General features: G+C 38.5%; 1 protein-coding gene across 2 annotated transcripts; it reads left to right on the forward strand.

The window, feature by feature from the left end:
- Positions 1-270: 270 nt before the first annotated feature.
- LOC137281889 (autophagy-related protein 16-1-like) lies at positions 271-20737 on the forward strand. Of its 2 annotated transcripts, XM_067813590.1 has the most exons (17): positions 271-406; positions 3114-3228; positions 7852-7951; positions 8533-8606; positions 8787-8877; positions 9923-10083; positions 10753-10821; positions 11511-11586; positions 11943-12048; positions 13004-13074; positions 13595-13666; positions 14923-15043; positions 15409-15582; positions 18299-18383; positions 18512-18559; positions 19714-19812; positions 20102-20737. In XM_067813590.1, the coding sequence occupies exons 1-17, from the start codon at positions 304-306 to the stop codon at positions 20193-20195; spliced, it is 1659 nt and encodes a 552-aa protein (XP_067669691.1). In that variant the 5' UTR covers positions 271-303; the 3' UTR covers positions 20196-20737. The 2 variants fall into 2 exon arrangements, with proteins under 2 accessions (XP_067669691.1, XP_067669690.1); XM_067813589.1 differs by lacking the exons at positions 271-406; positions 3114-3228 and adding an exon at positions 5910-5970.
- The last annotated feature ends 1226 nt before the right edge of the window (positions 20738-21963 follow it).

Genomic DNA, 21963 nt, shown 5'->3' on the forward strand with positions numbered 1-21963 from the left:
CTAACTTTGTATGATATTGCGCAAGCGAACGCTTCTACCATCCGAAAACTAAAGAATCCGTATAACCGAAATCATATTTTTATGATCGGACGATCGATATCACCATAATTTGACCTAACATAACATTTTTGAAAGCTCTACTACAACAATACAAAAAGGTTCATATATTGGCACATAGTGCTTCAACATCCTGCACAGTATTTCGCTCCAGACATCTAAACCACTATGTTTAGCCAACTTTGCATACAAAGAATACAAAGATGCGAAACTACCGTTGATCACATAGCTTTGCTTAGTTTCAAGATGGCGGCTCACAGAGCTAAAGACTGGAAAGGAAATATTTTGATTCAGCTGCAAGGGCGAAATAAGAAACAAACCCATGCATATGTAGGCCTGATTCAAGCACGTAAGTAAAATATAGTTGCTGCTAATTTTCAGGTTAATTACTGTCTCAAAAACAAAGATTTGGCCATTTTTGCGAATGCGGAAGACAGTTTTGACACCTCCCCTTGCAGACGATAAAATATTTGTTTTCATTACAGTCAGAGAAATGATTAGGCAGTCAGACTTACTGTCAGTCGGATTGAGCGCTTATTTAATCGCGGACCCAGGCTTTAAGCTTGTGTTGTAAATCGGGCAAAACCAGCTCGACTCTTTAGAAAGAACCATTTATCTCACAGTGGATTCTACTATAGTAAAGATGATGCTCAGAGCCAAATTTTACCCACGTAGACTCATTAAAATGTGGAAAATCCGAACATGGTATTGTTATGCTTTTTTCCAGTCTGTATCTGCCATGGATTTGTGTCTGCTGATGTTGGGTTGTGAGCTTATGCCATGAGTTTAATTGAGGTGTTAGAGACAAAAAAATCTATTTAGACTGCACATTAATTAATTTGATGAACCCCTTGAACAGGTTATTATTTTTCTTCGTCAACCCCTGGTTGTCGTAAGAATTGACTGGCGGGATCGGGTGGTCAGGCTCGATGACAAGGTTGTCACAAATCATTCTAACCAAAATTCAAAGACTAGTCACGGTGTTGATGTCTTTATTGATTGATTATAGATCCTGCTATTGTCAAGGTAATGTCTTATTGAAATTGTTGTTGTCTTGATGCAGGGCCATTTTAGTCAGCTACAGTGTTCGCAAATAAGTCCCTGTCCGGCCCGAAGTCCCAGCGCCGGTTGTTATTGTAACAGGCCAGCAGTTTCAAATATGTGCAGGCCCTTGTGGCTTTCAGTAAATTATCTGTCAATTATTTTTCAACTGGAATGTTTCCCTTTTTTATTTTATTAACGTTCAAGAATTATCCATGATCCATCATGTTATGATAACTTACAGAAACACTACCTGGTATTTCAGTGCTTTGGTGTACGAATGTCAACACCAGTCTAATAAATAAGAACTCCTATGTGTGCCATAGACTTTTCTTGATTTTTCTGGAAACTGTGTGAAACTCAAGTCTATTTTGTTTCTATTGGTTTGCCTTTAACCAAATGGGCCTACAGATTTCATCAGGCAGCTGGTAAATTAAAGTATTGCAAACACTGGTCATTTAGCATTCTTGCAATCCTGTCCTATTTATTATCTTTTGCATCACTATCACTTATGTAACACTAATCGACCTTCATTGAGCATACCTATCCTTCGTAGATTACATTACTAACTTATCCTCAGTACTTTTCGTTACACGCCACTACTGAGTACAAAACGCGTCAGGTAACCTTTGAGACTGACCAATAAGAACACAGCTTACCAAATCGTGAAAGTAGACATTCGCACATACCTTTTGAATTTTTTATCTCGGAAAGGTTCGTACCCGAACGATTCCGAATGTTATATAGCGTACGCTCGCTTCTGGGTGATACACACGGCGTTCGCACAACCATGACAACGGTGAGTAAACAGTTGCTGAAAATGGTGTTTTTGACAATGTTCAAGGATGTCATCTTGCGGAAATATTAGCTAATGGTAACCATGTCAACAGAAACCCCAAAGCATATATACTGCAGGTCAAATAACTATGTTATATGCAGATTTTTGTTTGTGGAGAGATCTGTGTCAGTGATGTGAATATTTTGAAAGAACCCTCCGATTCCTAAACAGTAGCCATTGTCTGATTGGTTAAATCTATTTAAACGTCTTGCGTTTGATTGGACGGTCATTGGTCGCTCAAAGGTTACCTGACTCGACCTTCTACTAGGTTTTGTTAGACTCAGTGGTGGAGTGTAACGAAATACACTGAGACTACAACTTTACTTAGACTGCCTAGTGGTTAAAGCATTAACTCACTGAAGTTGATACCCAACAACGGTACAACATGTGAAACCCTTTTCTGGTGTCCCTTGCAAAGTTACTGGAATATTGCTAAAAGGTAGAAGATGAAACTTTATTCGGTTTACACATATTATGTTGCAAAGCGTAAAGATGTAGATGCAAGTGTTCAGTTGAAGACTTGTGTAATCCATCAACCACACTTTATCCTGTAGGCAAATATCATCCTCTAAAGATGTGTATTAAAACCAGGTACATGAGTCACATGCAGTAAAATGTCACCATTGGTATCCACAGACCATAGCTTACTGTCTTCTTTGACAAAAAAAAAGAATCCTGAAGATTCTTTTATTCATTGGAAGATAAAGAGAAATGGTAAGGCAGTACATTTACTCAAACCATGATAAAGAAAGAGAGTATGAACTATCCCTATTGTCTTGTACTGTTAAACAAAGACATTTATGCCTTGAAATGTGAGTGTAGGAAAGTTTGTGCTGAATCCATGTAGTTTGAAATGGTCCCTAGCAAGCTATGCTGGTGGCTTTGTCTGTTGTTCAGTCACAGGTGACCGGATGGCATCCACATGGACAGGTGCTCACAGCATTCATCACTGGTTTGTTTGCTCACAACTTGATTATTTACAAGCCCCTATCATTTAGAAGAATCGTATGATCCCCTAAGGAGTCGAGAATAAAAAATGAAGGCACATGGTTCATTTAGCATGTTGTTTAGACCAATGCAGTCTTTGGAGCACACATTGTGTATGGAGTTATGTGCAACTGTTGTTCTTGTTTTTGTTGGTGTTGACAAAATATTGCATGTTTGTTTTCTCCCACAGATAACAAGCTGGTAGAGATCGCATCTTCACTCAAATCCCGCAATGTTCAGTTACAAGTTGAGGCTGAAAAACTAAAGGAAGAAAACCTTAATCTCCAGGTTAAGGTTGAAACTGGGTGAGTGCTTCATGACATTTCTGATGCCTAAAAATTGCTGCACTTGAGATTTCCTTTTCTTGATCATATCTAATGTCTACAAAGAGAATCTGGTGTAGGTTAATTGTTCAAACCCTTACTTTCCTTGATTTTCCCGTAACAGACAAAACTGTTGAAAGTTAACTGATCAATGCATTATGCTATGAGAAATGACATTTTACTGTTTTGTTTTGTTTACAATTTAATAATGGAACAAGAATTAAGCCAAAATAATAATAATACACAGGGATTGGGAAAGGCAGGGGCCATGGGCTACTTTGCACATTAGAATGAAAAATGAAACATTGAAACTTTGAAGTTTACTATTGCTGCAAGTTAAGTGCCCCATTCTAGATTCAGAAAATGACTGCTTTTCCCAAAAATGGCCCATTGTGAATGTTCTGTATCCCAATACCTGGATGCTTGGACAATTGTTATTCTAAAAGTCATTTTGGAGACAAATTATTGAAAAAGTGATGCACCTGCAGGATACAGTGTCATTGCCTTCACAACCTGCACCAGGTGCAATCAAGGGATTTAATCTGGTTGCACCATCAAAATAGTGCCTTCACCATGTTAAAAACATTTCTACCACTGTCGCTGACAACAGGCAATTATTTATCAGAGGTATGTTAATAACCTTCTTCACTTACCGTAGATCATCTCACATTACTTGATGTCTGAAAGGATGCTTTGATGGATTGTTGCCTTTAAACTGACATCTTCATTCACAAATTTGGTTTCTTTTCTGCTTGGCAAAATCACTTTGTAAACCATTTTAAGTGATGTATTACCCAGTGACATCTTGCCTTTTTATGAAATGTCATAAGATTGTATACAGTGCTTACGTGTACAGAACTGATTAATGAGCATAGAAACATTTCTTTACATTTTTTAGTTCTGGGAATTGATTCACCTGATATACATGATAGGCACATGTTAAGAGAAGAATTGTTACTTTCGTCAAGTCACTTGTCGTGTGGCAAGTCGCATTTTTTTTTAAAACAAATTGAACTTTTGAATAGTTACATGCTGCTCCAGTGATAATTTATCTGCACTGGTGCATTCTGCATGTAGCCACACTGATTCCTGACAAGGACTCCTTGTTTTGTCTCTTGGATGGCTAGTGCTGTGGTGATCTAACTACGGTATTCACCTGACCTTCAACCACAGCGCCATGATTATCATAATATATTCACACAAAATTTTCAGAATTGTGAGAGATTGTATCTTGTATGTAATTTTTGTGGCTGTTTCTATTTAATGTGAGTAAAATGTTCCTTAGTTTTGTTCCTCTCTGCAGTAGGTTTGAATATGATTTGCATAGACAGGGATAAAAGTGTGTTGCTGTTTTCAAATTTGCCTAAGGGCATTCACAAAGGTGTTGAGTAAACAACTTTTTTCTCTGTTCAAGCAATTGTTATATTTCTGAATTTCACAGGATAAATTGCTAGTTATACATTGTATAATAAACAAGTTTATTACTTATGTGGATACACCTACAGAATACAGGAAAACTAGCAGCCATATTACCCTCACCCTTAACTTTACCCTAACCCTAACCCTATGTGGATACACCTACAGAATGGTTACAGCATTGGCTCGTCATGCTGAAAACCCTTGTTCACTTCCACACCTGGATACAGTGTGAAGTTCATGTCTGGTTTCTCCCGTTGATTTTGCTGGAATATATAACTAGACTCACCCACTCACTTGCAATGTCTATATGTTTCCATTGTGTGTCAGAATATATCTATCTGTTTTATACAGTAGACATAATTATCAGGTGGTTTTAAAGAACAATCCATCTCAGGAGCCACAGAATCCTGTAGGTTTATTTAGCTCAAGGGTCATTTTGGTGATCCATGTCTTGAAAAAAATCTTCATGTTTTCCAGTATCTCTGACTTACTGATAATCTGTTTTTAATAAACACAGGACTTGTTCCAGGATCAACTGACATTTTGTTCCAGAAACAGTTATCTCATTTAAATGGAAATGCAGTTATGTTTATAAATATATATTTATTTACCAAATAGAACCATGAACCATCCTTAATTTCAAAGTATTTTCACTTTGCTTGGTCACAGTTGAACACGATAAAAGGGTGGAGTAAAACGTTACAAATTGCATAATAAAAACCAGATAGTATAAAGTATTTGGAACTGGGAATGCAAATTAAACAGCTGAAATGCTGCATTGTAATACAGGGAATGTGAAAGACTAATTTCTAGGCTTGCCAAATCACCCTAGAATTGAGGATGAGACATATAATATTTTTGTCTCTGTGGTTTGAAAATCAGACTAATTCCTGGATTTTTAAGTCAGAAACACTTTCAGAACAGCATTGCTGTCATATTGCTGCCTGAACATGTGTCATTGTACGACACCCTGATGTGTCATAATAAACTATAGATGATAGGCGATGCCTCTGCATGCATATGTGACATGTAACATCCTAATCCAGAGCAGTGCCTCGGGCCTCATGTCATTGAGGGTCGAAGTGAGGGAACTAGCCTCCAGCCCCATGGCAATTCATTAAAAGGGTGCCAAGTTGACAGGATTCAGATTGATGGGTCTGTTAGTCATGACAATTTGGAGATCTTATGTAGAAGGTTACGTGGAGAAGTGACCTAGTACTGACACATGGAGGAGTACCGTCTTATCGTTTTGCTTGTGGTCACAGTCATGTTGCAGGTTCGCAGGAGACTTCGATATCGAAAACTGTAAGTTTGGGGGGTTCAGTTTCATAGCTGTTATTCAGTCTTTATGATTGTCCAGGTTTTACATAGGGTGATAAATGATTGATTGATGTGTTTTGTTTGAAGACAGGTCACCCAGGTGGACTTACGAAATCTGCATATACAGCTATGTTTAAAGCCTTCATAACACTATACTGAAGTCTGAAAACAATTTTACACTCTGTATCTGAGATTATGCTCCTTTGTTCCCATTGGTGGACTTTTGTACAGTGTTCAGAAGGCATGAATCTTTACACAGCAGATGTGTTCATGATGATTTCATAACTATCCCGAAGACCATATACTGATGTGGTTTCTGGCTAAGTCTACTACTTAATGCTTCACTTGAAGCTAATTTTGTAGAGATTTTCAACTAAAATGCAGCTTTTAAAGTTCAGCAGGATCAGCATTTTGCTGCTCTAGTGTTAAAACCTTAAACATAAATATATTTACTGGAGGGTTAAGGGAGGGCTGCTTGCCTCTTATGCTTATGTTTCACAGCCAGCAATACATGATCATTCTATGTATCTCAGTATGGTGATACAGTGATATACACCCATGATGTCACAGACCCTCAACATGGAGGGAAATAACCACAAATATCGACTAACGCAAATATTGATAACACATTGTAATATGAGGCTTATGAGAGGTGTATAGAGGTTGGTATTCAAGTATAAGACAAAATATTATGGATGTCAACTTTTTGTATATTCTGTACACAACATTTCTGGATTTTTGCGTGCCCCTTCATCTCTTTCATCTCATAACCCCTGTTTATTGTATATACATACTTAAATTCACTCCTTCTACATGTAAAATAACCGTATATATATCCTGTATGCCTGTTAGTTACCATTTACTTGAGTAACGGGCAAGGAAAAGCCCAGAAACATGTGAACAGAATAACAAGAGCGAGTTTGGTTTTACGCCGCTTTTAGCAATATTCCGGCAATATCATGGCAGGGGACATCAGAAATGAACTTCACACATTGTACCAATGTGGGGAATCAAACCTGTGACAAGCAAACGCTTTAACCATTAGGCTTCCACACCGCCCCAGAATAACAAGAGGTTGACATACCTGCTACTTTTTGTCCTTATATTAACGCCTGGCTGGTGTGATATTGACTTCCCAATCACCCTTCCTCTTCCAGAACAAATGCTGCTTCTAGGTTATGCCAAGGATGCTGTCAGATTAGTAAACCATATATATATATGTCAACACTTATTATCACCAATGAAAATCTGTTGACTTCTTCTGGAAATTTTTGTTAATGAGTTGAATTCCATGTCCGATATTTATTGGGGGTGAGGGGTAGTGCAGGGGTGCACACTCCCTCTTTTGTGCTGAAATTTTGTTAAATGATCATTATTGAAACTCGGGTGAAATTGCAGTGTTCACACCCTCTTTTCCCAATAGTGTGCAACTCCTTTCTCAAGAAACAAACAGCTATTGTGATAGCAATAGTCTCTTGCAACATACTATTGCGATATCTATAGTCTCTTGCAACCAACTATTGCAATACTTCTGCAATAGGTTTTTATCTCCTCGAATTGTCTCATTTGAAGTCATTTTCCAAATTAATGTTAGTTTATGTGAAATATAAACAAGGTTTCAGTTGCCTTAGACCCAAATCAAGTTTGTTAAAGAGGTAACAGGAGCGGAAAGCTCTAAATCAAAGGAACGAATCTGGTCATTCCTGTATTTTGTGCTACACATTTATCAACGGAAGTCCATTACTAAACTATCGATAGTAGTTCATTTCTACTATCAATTAATCCTTGATTTATCGGTGACGCAACAATTGCAATCCATTGATACTTCAATGGATCATTACAGCCCTAGTGTTTCCTGTGTTCTAGTGGTGGCAGTGGTGGGGGTGGAGAGAAGACGGCTCATCTGGAGCAGAAACTGTACAAGCTGCAGGAGGAGCTGACAGAACTACACCGGAAGAGAGGGGAGGTATGAAGTGATCATAGTTTTAATATTTGTAATGGTTAACCATTATCATGAGTATGAGTAGTTGTTGTGGTAGTAGTACTAGATATTACTAGTACTTACTACCAGCAGCCACAAAGTAGCAGTAGTTGTAATGACTAGTTAGTGCACTAGTAATAGGAATTGTTGTAGCTGTAGACTTAGTATTAGCAGTAGTTGTAATGACTAGTTACTGCACTAGTAATAGGAATTGTTGTAGCTGTAGACATAGTATTAGCAGTAGTAGATGAAGTAGTTACTAGTAAACAGTTTTTAGTAGTTATTAGTAAATAGTACTGTTAGTAGAAGTAGTAGCAGTAACAGTGGTAGTAGTAGTAGTAGTAGCACCACCACCATCACCAGTAGAAACAACAGCAACAGCAGCAACAGTAGTAACTATGATCAGCAGGACTATCATTATTTCGGTTTAGATATGCTGACTTAATGGTGTTGATATCGCCACTACTACGTAGGCAATCATCTATGATACTAGCACATGTAGTTGTTGTAGCATCTTGTTTATCATCATCATGAATATTTTGTATATGATTTTCCTTTGGTTTCAGAATGCGCAGCAAATTATTGACCTCAAGAATGTTTTACAAGAAAAAGAAAAGGAATCACAACTCAAAGATGCAAAGTAGGTTGAAGGCTGTTGGGCAGTTTGTGGCAGTCCCAATACATCAGTGCTCCCTTTATCATCAAGGGAATATGTTTGTGTCCTGGTATTGACTTGATTATATGAATAATGATAAAAAATTAAATGAATAATGATAAAAGTGAAATGAAGTATCTCATAAGTTATTAACGACATTGACAGGTTGTCCGACTCAGAAGCCAACATACTGGCCCTGAAAAGTGCACAGCGACAACTGGAGAACACAATCATTGAGTTGGAGGCCACCAACCAGGTAGGGCTGTGTATTGGGGTTTATTTTGTTGGTTGTTGTTTAATGCCATACTCGGCATTGTTCCAGCTATGTGGCTGTGGTCTGTAAATAATAAAGTATGGACAAGACAATCCAGTGATCAACATCATGAGCATTGATCTGTGCAATTGAGATATGATGACGTGTGTCAAGCAAGTTGGCATCAATGACCACCCAATCCTGTTAGTGGCTTCTTTTAAAAAACATGGGTTACTGAAGGACAATCCAGTTCTTCACTTGTTTCGAAAAAAATACTGTGTGTTGCAGCACTTTGTAATACAGATTAGTGTTTTGACACTGACTGACACTTGCAGGTCTCATTTCCATTCATGAATATTTCTCACCATGGTCAGCCACTGCCATTTTGAGGTCAGTGAATCAGGGCAGGTAACGATGTAGGAGAAAAAACATTCCTTTTCCTAAGGAAACCTCAATCAGTTTAAAAACAAAACATCGTTTGTGAATGACTCTTGTATAGATTTTAAATTACGTGATACAAATTATATGGACTTTAGTATTTAGTAATATTTACCTGGAGAAAAAATGCTGTAATAGTTTTTAAACTCTACTTATGCATTTGTGTAGGGATTATTGCAGAGTACAACATATTTCAAGATGGCCTGGCAAATAAAGCTTTATCACATGGAATATCCAGTCTTTATTCCTAACAGTTTTCCAGGCTTTCTTCTAAAATTTTCAATAATGTTGAAATAACAGTGAAAGTTACAACAAAACCTACTCTCTTTGTACTCACCCACTCAATACTGTTATCATGCTACAATTTATTAAGCTAAATACAGTTAAATACTGGTAACATAAATATTTTCTTCTTCCTTAGATGCTTGATTGGCATTTTAGAAGATGCTATTTGATGAATATAGAGTTTACCTGATGTTGGGGCCAGAACAAGTCCTGAAACATTTTATCCAATGAATAAAAAGAAAATCCTCTATGTTCATTTTATACCCTAGTCAGTTTGTATATGCCATGAAACCCATTTCACTCACCCACTCACTGTGTACACCAGATGCTGAAGGATGAGCACCAGGCGCTGCAGTTGGCGTTCACGGCCCTGGAAGAGAAATATCGCAAGGTGATGGAGGAGAACTGTGAGCTGGTGCAGCGATGGATGGATCTCAAGGCCAAGGATGCAGACAAACTCAATGAGGAGAATGACGACTTCCTCAAGTAGGTGGCCGAACTATGGATAGACACTATGTCATCGAAAATCAGCTAACAAGAATCTATAAGTTACCAATAGGGATGATATTTATTTTTCTTTATCCTGACTTATGCTTATTGCATATCTACCTTCTCCTTCGATGTTTAAGTGGAAGTGTGGATCCCTTTCAATTCCCTGAAATAATTGTAATATCACACAACTATGAGTAGCCTCTACTTTCCTGCCAATATGGTCCTACGTGACCTGAACCTAGCTCTCATCACTCTCTCCTTCATTGCCCAATATCAATGTTATTTTATAATGAAAGTTAAAGTAAAAGCTGTTATATATTCTTCATATCTTGAGAAAGCAGAACTGTCAAACATAAAGAACTAGAGGAGAATATATGCCTAACAGAAGATGAAATAAGAAACTTCCAAAACGTTCACAAAAAAATTCATGATAATATCTACCTACATATCCCGTTGAACTGTTACCAAGTAAAGTGAATAAAAAATACTTTAAAAAAAATAATCAATTGTATCATAAAAAAATTACATAATGTAACCAAAAAGGGGATAGAAGCCTGATACCCTGATAATCTGATATATTAAACTGTCTATTGCTGTCTATCCAGGAACTGTCTGTAGACAGATGTTTCTGTCCATGATTACACACACAGTGTTTGTTTCCAGGAAGCGACAAGCACAGTTGCGAAAAGATCTTGCTGATGCTGCGAAGGAGCCTGTTTCCATTACAGAAACGTGAGTAGTGTCAGAACAACTGCTCATAGTCTGAATAAAATTCTTTCCAGTCGTGTCAGCTCAGCTAGTAATAGTCCATATGATGCCACAGATTTGGTACAATGATAATGATCCTGGTGTATTTAAGTTTGGGAACAGGGCCAGACATTTTATTACATGGAGCGGTCAAAGGTTTTAATGCATTGATGTACTTGATACTTGTAAATGACTGTGTCTTGTTCTTGTACAATGGGATGGCTGTCCTCAAAGAGACAAAATGTTGAGGCCTGTTTATAAATGTCCAATTTTTCATGACTGTCCCTAAATAGTTGTATTACTATGATTTTCTTCATTCTTCCCTAGAGGTCTGCTGCTGTGACTATAAACGTTAACTCACTCATTCACTCACTCACTCACTCACTCACTCAGCCACTCCTTATAGGCCGTCAGTCTTTGTTGACACTTCCCTGATTCTCTCTGACCCAGCCCACCCAATAACAACTGATTCGTCATTTAATGTTTCTTTTTAAAGTATGGATTGTGAAAAAAACATTTAATTTTCTTGCTCAATTTTAAACACTGCTTCTGCTTATACAAGTCAGCATTAATGTTGTTTGGGACTTCACCCTTTCCGTGATTTCTTCCGCCATCATGACAGACAGTGTGGCTTAGCTACACACGTGTTACTGACCCCGTCCTGTTTGTTTCAGCGGCAAGCTCCTGCTCCCAGGGATCACCCCCATCTGTCTCAGTGCCTCCATACCGAGCAGAGCACAGTGTGTGTTTGTGAGTACCTTACCACATGGTGTGACTCAGTGTATGTTGCTGTGTGCCAGTCTGCAGTTTTCTGTGACTAAGTCATGTCAGTACAGTAGATCCATGAAGGTCTGGACTATAAATGATCTTCAGTAAACCATGCCAGCGAGTGGTCAGACTCACTGACTTGGTTGACACATTTCATCATATCCCAGTTGTACAGATCATGAATATGCTGTTGACCACTGGATTGTCTGGTCCGGACTTGATCACTTACAGACCATCGTCATACGGCTGGAATAGTGCTGAGTGTGGCATAAAACTTAACTCACTCACTCACTCATTCTGTTTAATAGATGCTAAACCTGAAAATACTTGCTTTTTAGGATGCTCATGAAGGGGAGGTAAATGCTGTGCAGTGGAGTGGCACTGGAAGACTGTTTGCAACTGGTAGTGCTGATAGGAAAATAAAACTCTGGGAAATTATTAATGGTGAGTTTTTTTCTTAAATCATAGCTGGAGATACATTTTAAGACTAGTATTTGTTTTGATATCTATTGCAGAGCGTTTTGTTAGAAAGAAACCTTTACAGGAAGTATTAATCTTGCAAATATAACTGCTATTTAGCAATAGAAACTGTCTTTTTATATTTCATGACCCTTCACCAATACTTAACAGACTGGAAACTAAGACAGCTACAATGTCACAAGTAAAACAGTTGTCTCCCTTTAGGGCTTGTCGGGTACTCAGGTACTCAAATCCATGTCAGGTACAACTGGAATTGAGTCCTATTTCAAGGGAGAGAACATTATGATGACAAGGGCAGATTATGACTTGTCCTTTTCATTATTGGCTAATGTAACACACATTTACATCCAGGTATTGTCCGTTAACTGGGTTTTTTTATTAATGACTGTAATTTATCTGCGCATAAGTAGTCATGTTACAGTAAAAGCGAAAAGTTGTAACAAGGAATGTAAGTAATTCTGTTACTAAGTTTTAATGTCATATTGCCACTCTTTCTGTCAAATCGTGATTGAATAATCGGAAAGTTGACTGAAACGCTGTATTTCTTACATTGACGGGTACTTGATTCTGATTCGGGTAAATATATGTGGGTACTGGATTCCAGTTTTTCCTACCTGTCCCAGCCCTACATCCCTTAGTTGTACCAGGTTCAGAGATGCAATTCCAGCTGGTCCATTAGCAAGCTAACACAGTACAAATATACATGGAATGGCACTGTCTTCTGTTGATGGAGTAGTATGCAGATTGTCTTGGTGTAATCCATAATTTGTCAGCTAGCTAATGGGGTTACCCTCTTCAGTCATATGGACAAGGCATCTGACCTTGGATCCGAAGGCCTGTTGTTATAATCAGATTTCCTTATGTCAGTTGAGTGTATATACAGCCATGTATTTGTTGTTGACTAAAATTGCTCTTGCAGGGAAGTGTGAACAGAAGGGCATCCTGACGGGTAGCAACGCTGGCATCATGGCGATAGAGTTTGACATTGAAGTAGGTTCCATCTTTTGTTTGTTTGTTAGGTGGCATGTCACACCCAACACAATGCAATGAAGATTATTTGTTCTTAATTGGGTCTCATGTCTGATCTCACCTCAGCACTGAGGAGATTGTCAGTCTGTTTACATTGATGCTAAGTCGTGGTTCTAAGATCAATTCGTGGAACTGGGCCTAGAATGAAACTTTTGCTGTCATTTATTGACTTGTATTTCATACTTTCCCAGTCCTAAAGTTTACAAGATATCTTGCTAAGACAAGGCTCTAAGCATAATTTCCCTCTTAGTTACATGGGTCATTTTTAGCTGACAAAGCAGAATGTACCCTAGATGCAAGTTTCATACTAGAGGCTAAAACTGCAATCTGATTGCCTTAATAATATGCCTCTGAAGGCATATCACTTACGCCAGAACATTTTACCAAGCCTCAGAATTTATGAAATTCATTCATTTGGAAGAACTAATTAGTACTTGATGAGGAGATTCAACAGTACTTCATGAGTATTTGTTTGTTTCAGGACAGCTTAATTCTTGGTGCTTCTAATGACTTTGCAAGTCGAGTGTGGTCTGTGGCAGATCAGCGATTACGGGTAAATATCGCTAAATTAATGGATTTATTGAAAATCCATCTCAAGGAATGGTGTTGTAATGATTTCACACACTTGACCTTATGGCCATGTCATTGTTCATGTAACACAATCTCAAGTGAAGAGGTCTCAGACTTTGATTTTTGGCATTGTTGTCTCAACATTGTACATACATGTGATTCTGAGTTGAGTATTTCATTCTTCTGGGAAATGGATTTTACAAAACCTTTTAAAGTATTCATGTTAATTCTTACTTGGGAAATACGTCTGATATTCCTGCGATACTGGTATACGATATGAAACATAACATGTTATACTAGGGTCAATAATATGTAAAATGACATGTTATACTCTATCATGTAATATGGAAGATAACACGTTTGACCTTGTTATATGATGTGTAAGATAACATGCTAGACCATGGTGTGTAATATATAAGATAGTGTATTGGAACTTTGTGTTCAATTCTGTATTAGACATTGGCATGTGATATGTATTCTGCTGTATTTGACCTTGGAGTAAAGGCTTTACACCCTGGTATACAATGCATATATTACTGTACCATGATCGACCCTGGTCTAGCACCATGTTTGACCCTGGTATACAATAAGCAATGAGACTGTGTTAGACCCTGGTCTAGCACCATGTTTGACCCTGGTATACAATAAGCAATGAGACTGTGTTAGACCCTGGTCTAGCACCATGTTTGACCCTGGTATACAACATGCTTAGCACCATGTTTGACCCTGATATACAATAAGCAATGAGACTGTGTTAGACCCTGGTCTAGCACCATGTTTGACCCTGGTATACAACATGCTTAGCACCATGTTTGACCCTGATATACAATAAGCAATGAGACTGTGTTAGACCCTGGTCTAGCACCATGTTTGACCCTGGTATACAACATGCTTAGCACCATGTTTGACCCTTATATACAATAAGCAATGAGACTGTGTTAGACCCTGGTCTTAGCACCATGTTTGACCCTGATATACAATAAGCAATGAGACTGTGTTAGACCCTGGTCTAGCACCATGTTTGACCCTCTTATACATGACTTATCGCACTAGCATGACTTATTGACCCTAGCATACAATACTTTAAGCACTGTGTTTAACCCGTATGCGTGCATACATGCATCCATAGTATGCAATATGTATAGTACCATGTTTGACCCTGTGTACAATACATATAGCCCCATGTTTGACTGTGGTATACCTATAGTATCACACATCTGGGATATATACATGTTGCAGCACACACTGACGGGTCACAGTGGCAAGGTGCTGGCAGCCAAGTTCCTAGGGGACATCAACAAGGTTGTATCAGGCAGTCATGACAGGACACTGAAAGTATGGGACCTTCACAGCAAGGCATGTAAGTATCTCTTTGTGTACCAGTATAACTACAGACCTAAGCAAGACCGAGTGAATAATTATTAGGATATATACATGAACTGATTACTGACTGGCTGACAATAGTGAGTGAGTGAGTTAAAACTGGACGTCACATTGGCAGTATTTCAGTCATATGATGGCTGAGAATAGGATGCTCAAGACCTGGATTGTATCATTCCACAGAACACTGTTCACTGTACACATACATCCGTAAACCTTATGGGCGTGGTATCTGAAACATGACACCCAGAGGTTGGAATGAAATTTTGGGGTACTGTGTAACTGGTGGAATGGTTCTGGATTGAAGTGTCATTAAAATGTATTAAAGGTTTGCTGTACTTGCAGGTATAAAAACAATATTTGCTGGGTCAAGCTGCAATGACTTGGTAACGCTGCATGGCAACCATATCATCAGCGGTCACTTTGACAAGCGTGTCCGTTTCTGGGACACACGGTCTGATTCTAGTGCTAATGAAATCATGCTGCAGGGAAGATTGACGTCACTAGATCTCGCACCAGGTAATGTGCCCAGAATAATTGTCTGATAAAGCTATCACCGATAGGGAATAACTAACTGAAAGTCATTCTCTTCCCACAGGGGTTACTTGTCATATCTTCCTATAAACCTCTGTTCTAATACAGCTTTATTTCCCAGTTCTTGTAAAATCCCCTAGCGGCAAAAACTCACAACACAAGTTAGTCAGAAAAAGGGTTACATCGACTTAGATGCAACTTGACTAACATAAGCAAATATGGGACCACAAATATCCTTCCCCCTGTTGTGGACTAGTTGATATGACACACAATCATTTACTGGCAGCCTTGTCTGTTGTCAACGATGGTATTGATGATTTACCATGTACATGGGTGAGTTCTGCCTAGAAGAACATGGGTGAGTTCTGCCTAGAAGAACATGGGTGAGTTCTGCCTAGAAGAACATGGGTGAGTTCTGCCTAGAAGAACATGGGTGAGTTCTGCCTAGAAGAACATGGGTGAGTTCTGCCTAGAAGAACATGGGTGAGTTCTGTCTAGAAGAACCATTTGCGCTCGCAACCCAGAAGAAGTTCTAGTTTTCCCGAAGCATAAAGAAATTATGGAGGCCATGCGAATGATCATTTTTGAAACAATGTTGCTGATTGCACAACTAAATCGGATTGCAACCAATCGCGAATCCTGAACGCTTGCACCATGTCACGGCCGTATAAGAACAGATGTTACTTAGGAAGATATGCCAAGAATCCTATGTGGGAAGAAATGACTGAAAGTAAAATTGATATACATTTCACACAGGCTGAAAATATATTGTTGCATGTGTGAGGAGTCTGTGTCGGAATAGGTGCCCTGTCTCCCATATGTGTCATGCTAGCTGTTCTGAAGTGTATATTTTGGTTGGCATTCTAGAACTTGGTGAGTCCCAAAAATGAAACCTACAACTGTATGGATGACAGATTCTTGCTTTATGTATAGAGCGATGTTTCTGTGTAGATTCTTGCACAATTATCAAGCCATTGAGGCAGCTGTTACAGAGCTTAGATATTTCTGACTATCTCTTAAAATATAGGTAAAACAAACAACTATGAGATGATGAGTGAGTGAATATGGTTTTGTGCAGTATTCAAGCAACATCAAGTCGGATGGGCATTGTACCCAAGTGGGGATTCAAACCCAGGCCTTTGGCATGGCAAGTAAACGCTTTAACCTGTAGGCTACCACTATGAGATAAGCTGTCATGGATCACATTCAGAATGTTTGTCGACATGATTAGTTGTAAACTGCTGATTCAGCATTAATCAGTATGGTTTCATTTTGTAACAAGCCAGACCTATGGTGATGGACAGACAATGCTGTTGGGTAGTTCTGTGAGATAACTGTCAGCCCACCAGTCTGAGTAATTCTCATGTAAATTACAACATTGAGCGATTGAGTCTCTTTTTGTGCCTAAATTAGTAGTAGGGTAGTCTAGTGAAAGTGGTCACTCATTCACTCATTCACTCAACCACTCAACCTCTCAATCAACCACTCAATCAACCACTCAACCACTCACTCACAGACAGAAACTGTCGAATCATCCTGACTCGTCAATCTTTACAATTTATTTTGTCTGTTTGAAAAGATATTGCAACATATGTGGCCTATCCATTGGCACTTGTTGCCATGGCTACAGTTTATGATGATGATGTGAACAGATTGACACGCTATAAACCAGACCATGCATTGATTTCTCTCAGCATACCTGAGAGGTGTATATCTAGTTGTCAAATCTTGGGTTTATTTGTCTGCATAAGAGATTTATACTTCTTAGGGCTGTGTATTGGTATTTAAGATGTACTGCAATATATTGCGGTTCAGGTACCGAATTGCAGTGTATCTGGAAATTAAGTTTTGGACTGTAAGTGACATTAATTGTACTTGTTAATCCTGTTTTCTACATCATAAGTCTCTTAACATATATGCTATGTTTCTGACAGCAATCTCAATATTAGTTTGCATAGTCATGGAGACTTCACTTTATAGAATTTATTGAATTACAGTATGCCATGTTTTGCAACTGGAAAGGTTAGCGAAGGAAAATATTTGTTGTGAATGAAGGTGTGAAGATTTTTATTTAAACCATAAAGATAATCACAAAAACTTTATATATGTGCTTTACCCAATATACCAGTTCTCAGGAAAAATGTTGCAATATTGTTTGAAAAACCATGCAGCCCTAATTCTTACTGTTTCATCAGGGGAGTGATTCACCTGGTGAAGGAGTAAGTGTATACTCCAAAATATGTTCCTCATAATAAAGAAGTTAACAGCCATGAAAATCTCCTCCTTATGTGTGTCACTTCTAAATGCCATTCAAAGGCCTATTTGTCTCGGTGTTGCAGGCATGATTGGCAATTAATTGGTAAAGAACAAGTACACTATGTGAGATGCTTTATTCAATTTCCTGACATTCAAAGGCCTATTTGTCTCGGTGTTGCAGGCATGATTGGCAATTAATTGGTAAAGAACAAGTACACTATGTGAGATGCTTTATTCATTTTTCTGACATTATTTAAAACTGTGATTTATTTGTCTAATGTCTTTGAATGGCACTTAGAAGAGAAAAAATGTGTTCCTTGGCTTGTGTTCCTCATATTACACAAGTTCACATCCTTAATTTTCTTGCTTAATTTTATTTGTCTGTTCAGAATACTTTTGTCATTGACTGAACACAAACTTTAAGACCTGATGTCCCTGTTTTCAGACCGATGTAGTTTGCTGTGCTGCACTCGAGATGATTCCGTGAAGATTATTGACCTCAGGATGAACCAGGTCTCAGCAACATTTTGGTAGGCAGTTTGTATATCTTCCACCTCGATAGTGAAGACCCTAAGACCCCTGTTCATTTTCCCTTTTTGTCCATTCCTACCTGTTCACACCCCTGTGATATTATTGAATGTGTCTGTTCTGTTTGCAGTGCTGATGGTTTTAAAGTTGGCTGTGATTGGTCAAGGGCTGTGTTCAGGTAAGTGGTACCGCAAGATGTCCATGATAGAATCTGGCATTAAAACACATCCTGTTTCCTATGTTTATACCTGTTTCAAATATTGTGAAGCCAAACAAAGTAACTTTGTCAGCAGAACAGGCCCATATTCTTGAAACAAACTTAAGTTTTTATTCACATGAAAATGAGTCCCTGCAGGGACTGTGTAGCATCTGTAGCCTATCTTGTATGATCCTGTATGTACTCTACCAGCCAGTTAGTCGTGGCTTGTAAAAGTCCAGCCGGAATAGTAAATCTCCACAGTCCCAGCCCGACTGGCTAGTGAATTTTCATGGGGTAATTGTGTACATATGTTACTTTGTCCGACTTGTTAAATTATAATACACTTTTACGTCATGCAAGATTTTGGCCTGATAAGCATGTTCATCATATTGGTAGTTTAATGATGAAACCAGTATCATGCCAACAATATCATATTCTCATCTATTTTTCAATCTTTTACTAGTTTCTGCATTCATATTTTGGGGTAATGGATTATTTTGTAAGCTTTCAGGCATAGCTAGCCTGGCTAGCTGGCTAGCAACACTTGAAAGCTATTTTGCACACTGCTCTGTGTGTGAACCTGTAGGTGTCTTACATCAGTCTAAGTAAACTTAGTTTCAGTACTGTTAGTTGCAGTCCTAGGTCGCGTGGGGTAACCTTTGACATTGACCAATCAGAACACAGCTTGCTAAATAGCAAAAGTGAACATTTGCACATACCTTCTGGACTTTTAGCTCAAAAAGGTTTGTATCCGAATGTTGAATGCTATTTTCCATACAAATGCTTCTAGATGGAGCACGCTACAACACTGACAACAGTGAGTAAGCAGTTGCTGAAAATAGCATTGTTGTCAATATTCAAGGATATCAGCTTGCGGAAATATTTGCTAGTGGTAAGCATATCATCAGTAAGCTCTAAGTGTATATTCTGCAGGTCAAACATCAGTGCTAGCTGTTGTCTGACTGGTTAACCGTCTTGACATCTCATGTTTGATTGGATGGTCATAGGTCACTCAAAGGTTACCTGATGCGACCTCCCACTAGAGTTTGTTAGACTCAGTATAGGAGTGTAACAAATGCTGAGACTAAGTTTACTTAGACTGGTCTTAAGTGAATGTTTGTGTCTGATTCCAGCCCTGACGGTAGTTTTGCCGCTGCTGGCTCCAGTGACGGAGGGTTGTATATCTGGAACGTCAGCAAGAACAAGGTGGAGAAACTTCTCAAAGAACATAGGTGAGAATGGAAAACCTCACAAAAATGTCCTGTGCCTTCACTCAGAGTAGCCAATCGCTGAATGTGTGTAAATATTTTTATGACTACCAGACTGAATTTTGCTCTTGGCACCAATATTAGACAAATTTAGTTTTATCATATGGCATAGCTTTAACTGATCCAAATTTTACAGGTTAAGGAGCTAAAGTTGCAGGCTGCTAAAGGTTAGTGTTTTTGTTGAGAATTCCATACCTTGGTAAGATTTGTGATATACTGTCTTATGACCGCTGTCTTACATTCTCCCTTGCAGTCATGCAATAATGGCCTGTGCATGGAATCCAATTGGCTCGTCCCTGGTCAGCTGTGAACGGTCAAGAAAAGTGATCTACTGGGCTGATTACTGAACAGCACCACATAACTAACAGAGGGAATGAAATCCAATGTGACAGTCATAATCACATGCAGCTTGTGTCTTCTGACAATCAGTATACAGAACGTGCAAAGATCTCTGTGCCAAGAAACTGGCATCTTGACACTGAAAGTTTTCCAGACTATATTCTAAGACATTTGATAACCTTTCTTGAAGCATTGAATTTCTGACCTCCTTTCTCCTTAGCAAGTACAGTTTCCATCAAATAGGCTCCTTTACCTTCTGAAGTGACAGAGGCTTTGTTCTGTCAGCTAGTGATGAGATTGATGTTGCTTACAGGGCGTATATGACCACATTAGTGTATTACGTCTTTCTAGTCCTCATCCCATATCAGCCACATTTGTGGGACTTTTAAAATTTCCCTTACTTTTGGATAAATAAGTTACTTGGAGCCATGTCTGGTCATATTCCTTGATGTCAGGAGATGACAAGGGCAGATAACTCTGCCCACAATTCTGTGGCCTGTGGATGTGATGAATGCACTACTGTTTGACTGTTTACTATGACAATGCTTGATTTACATTCTTAGTACCACTATTAACAGAAAAAAAGTTTCTGAAGCAATGTAAAGAGGAGAACCAATGTAACATCTTACATTTTGTCTTTGATTCAACTCAAATTATGTCTGCTTGAACATGTTGAAGTAGGCAATTAACGGCTGAGCTGTTCTGAAGCGAAATAGGTTTTAACATGCACTTTTATATATGCACATGTGTGAGTCTGTCTGTGTCTGTGTCTGTGTTTGTGTCACTATGTGTGTGTGCATGCATGTCTCTGCTCATGCAAGCTTGACTAATGCCAGTTTGAAGTCCCAAGATTACTGAGATACCATGCCACAGTTCAAGAAGGATACTACACTCAGACATAATATACTCTGAGGCAACCAGTTCTTATTTTATTCCCTAAATTCAAAGTAGCAGCACAAAACTTCTGGTATCACAGCTACCGACCTTCAGCTCTCCATGCAGAGGGAATTGCCTGGTAATATGGGAACGTATTCAATACTTGTATACACCAGCATGCTGTTAGTGTGGATCTGTAACACTGCATGTCAAGTATCTTTCACCATCTGTCTTACTATCCAGGACCTAGATATTCGAAACTCTCTTAGCGCTAAGATAGTCATAAATACCATACCTTAACATTTACTTATGACTACCTTAGAGCTAAGAGAGCTTTGAAAATCTAGACCCAGAATTTAAGATGTTGCACATGATCACAAGATAGGACTGTTTGTGCCAGATTGTTGTTTTGTCAGTACTGTTATTGCCTCAGTACCTTAAGTATTGCTAGCCATCTAATTGAAATGGGACCTCAAATATGATACTCAGCCTCGTAAAATGGCAACTCACATCTGATGCCTGCAGACATGTCTCAATTTCTTGAAACAAATATTATCAGCGAGTTCCATATGCAAACGGATCTGGATTTGGAGCTGTTGTGAATATTTTTCACATCCAACCATTTCTAATCATGAAGACTTGAAAAAGGAGTGTATCTGTGTTTGGTGGAGATTTTAGACGGTAATTTCTGAATCAAAATGGTGAGGCCTGAAGCCATCAGATGTAGAAATCTGACATCTGATTGGTTCAAAAACCCATTGTGAAGAACTGAAATGATTATTCATTTTAATTTGCCAGTCAGCATTCAGCAAAATTAACTCTTAGAGGTGTATGTTATAAGTCTTATTGGAGGAAAAAGTTCTGATTTTCATGAGAGATTATTGCCTGGGTAGTATTTTA

Source organism: Haliotis asinina, chromosome 4 (genome assembly GCF_037392515.1).
Source record: "Haliotis asinina isolate JCU_RB_2024 chromosome 4, JCU_Hal_asi_v2, whole genome shotgun sequence".
NCBI classification, from domain to species: domain Eukaryota; kingdom Metazoa; phylum Mollusca; class Gastropoda; order Lepetellida; family Haliotidae; genus Haliotis; species Haliotis asinina.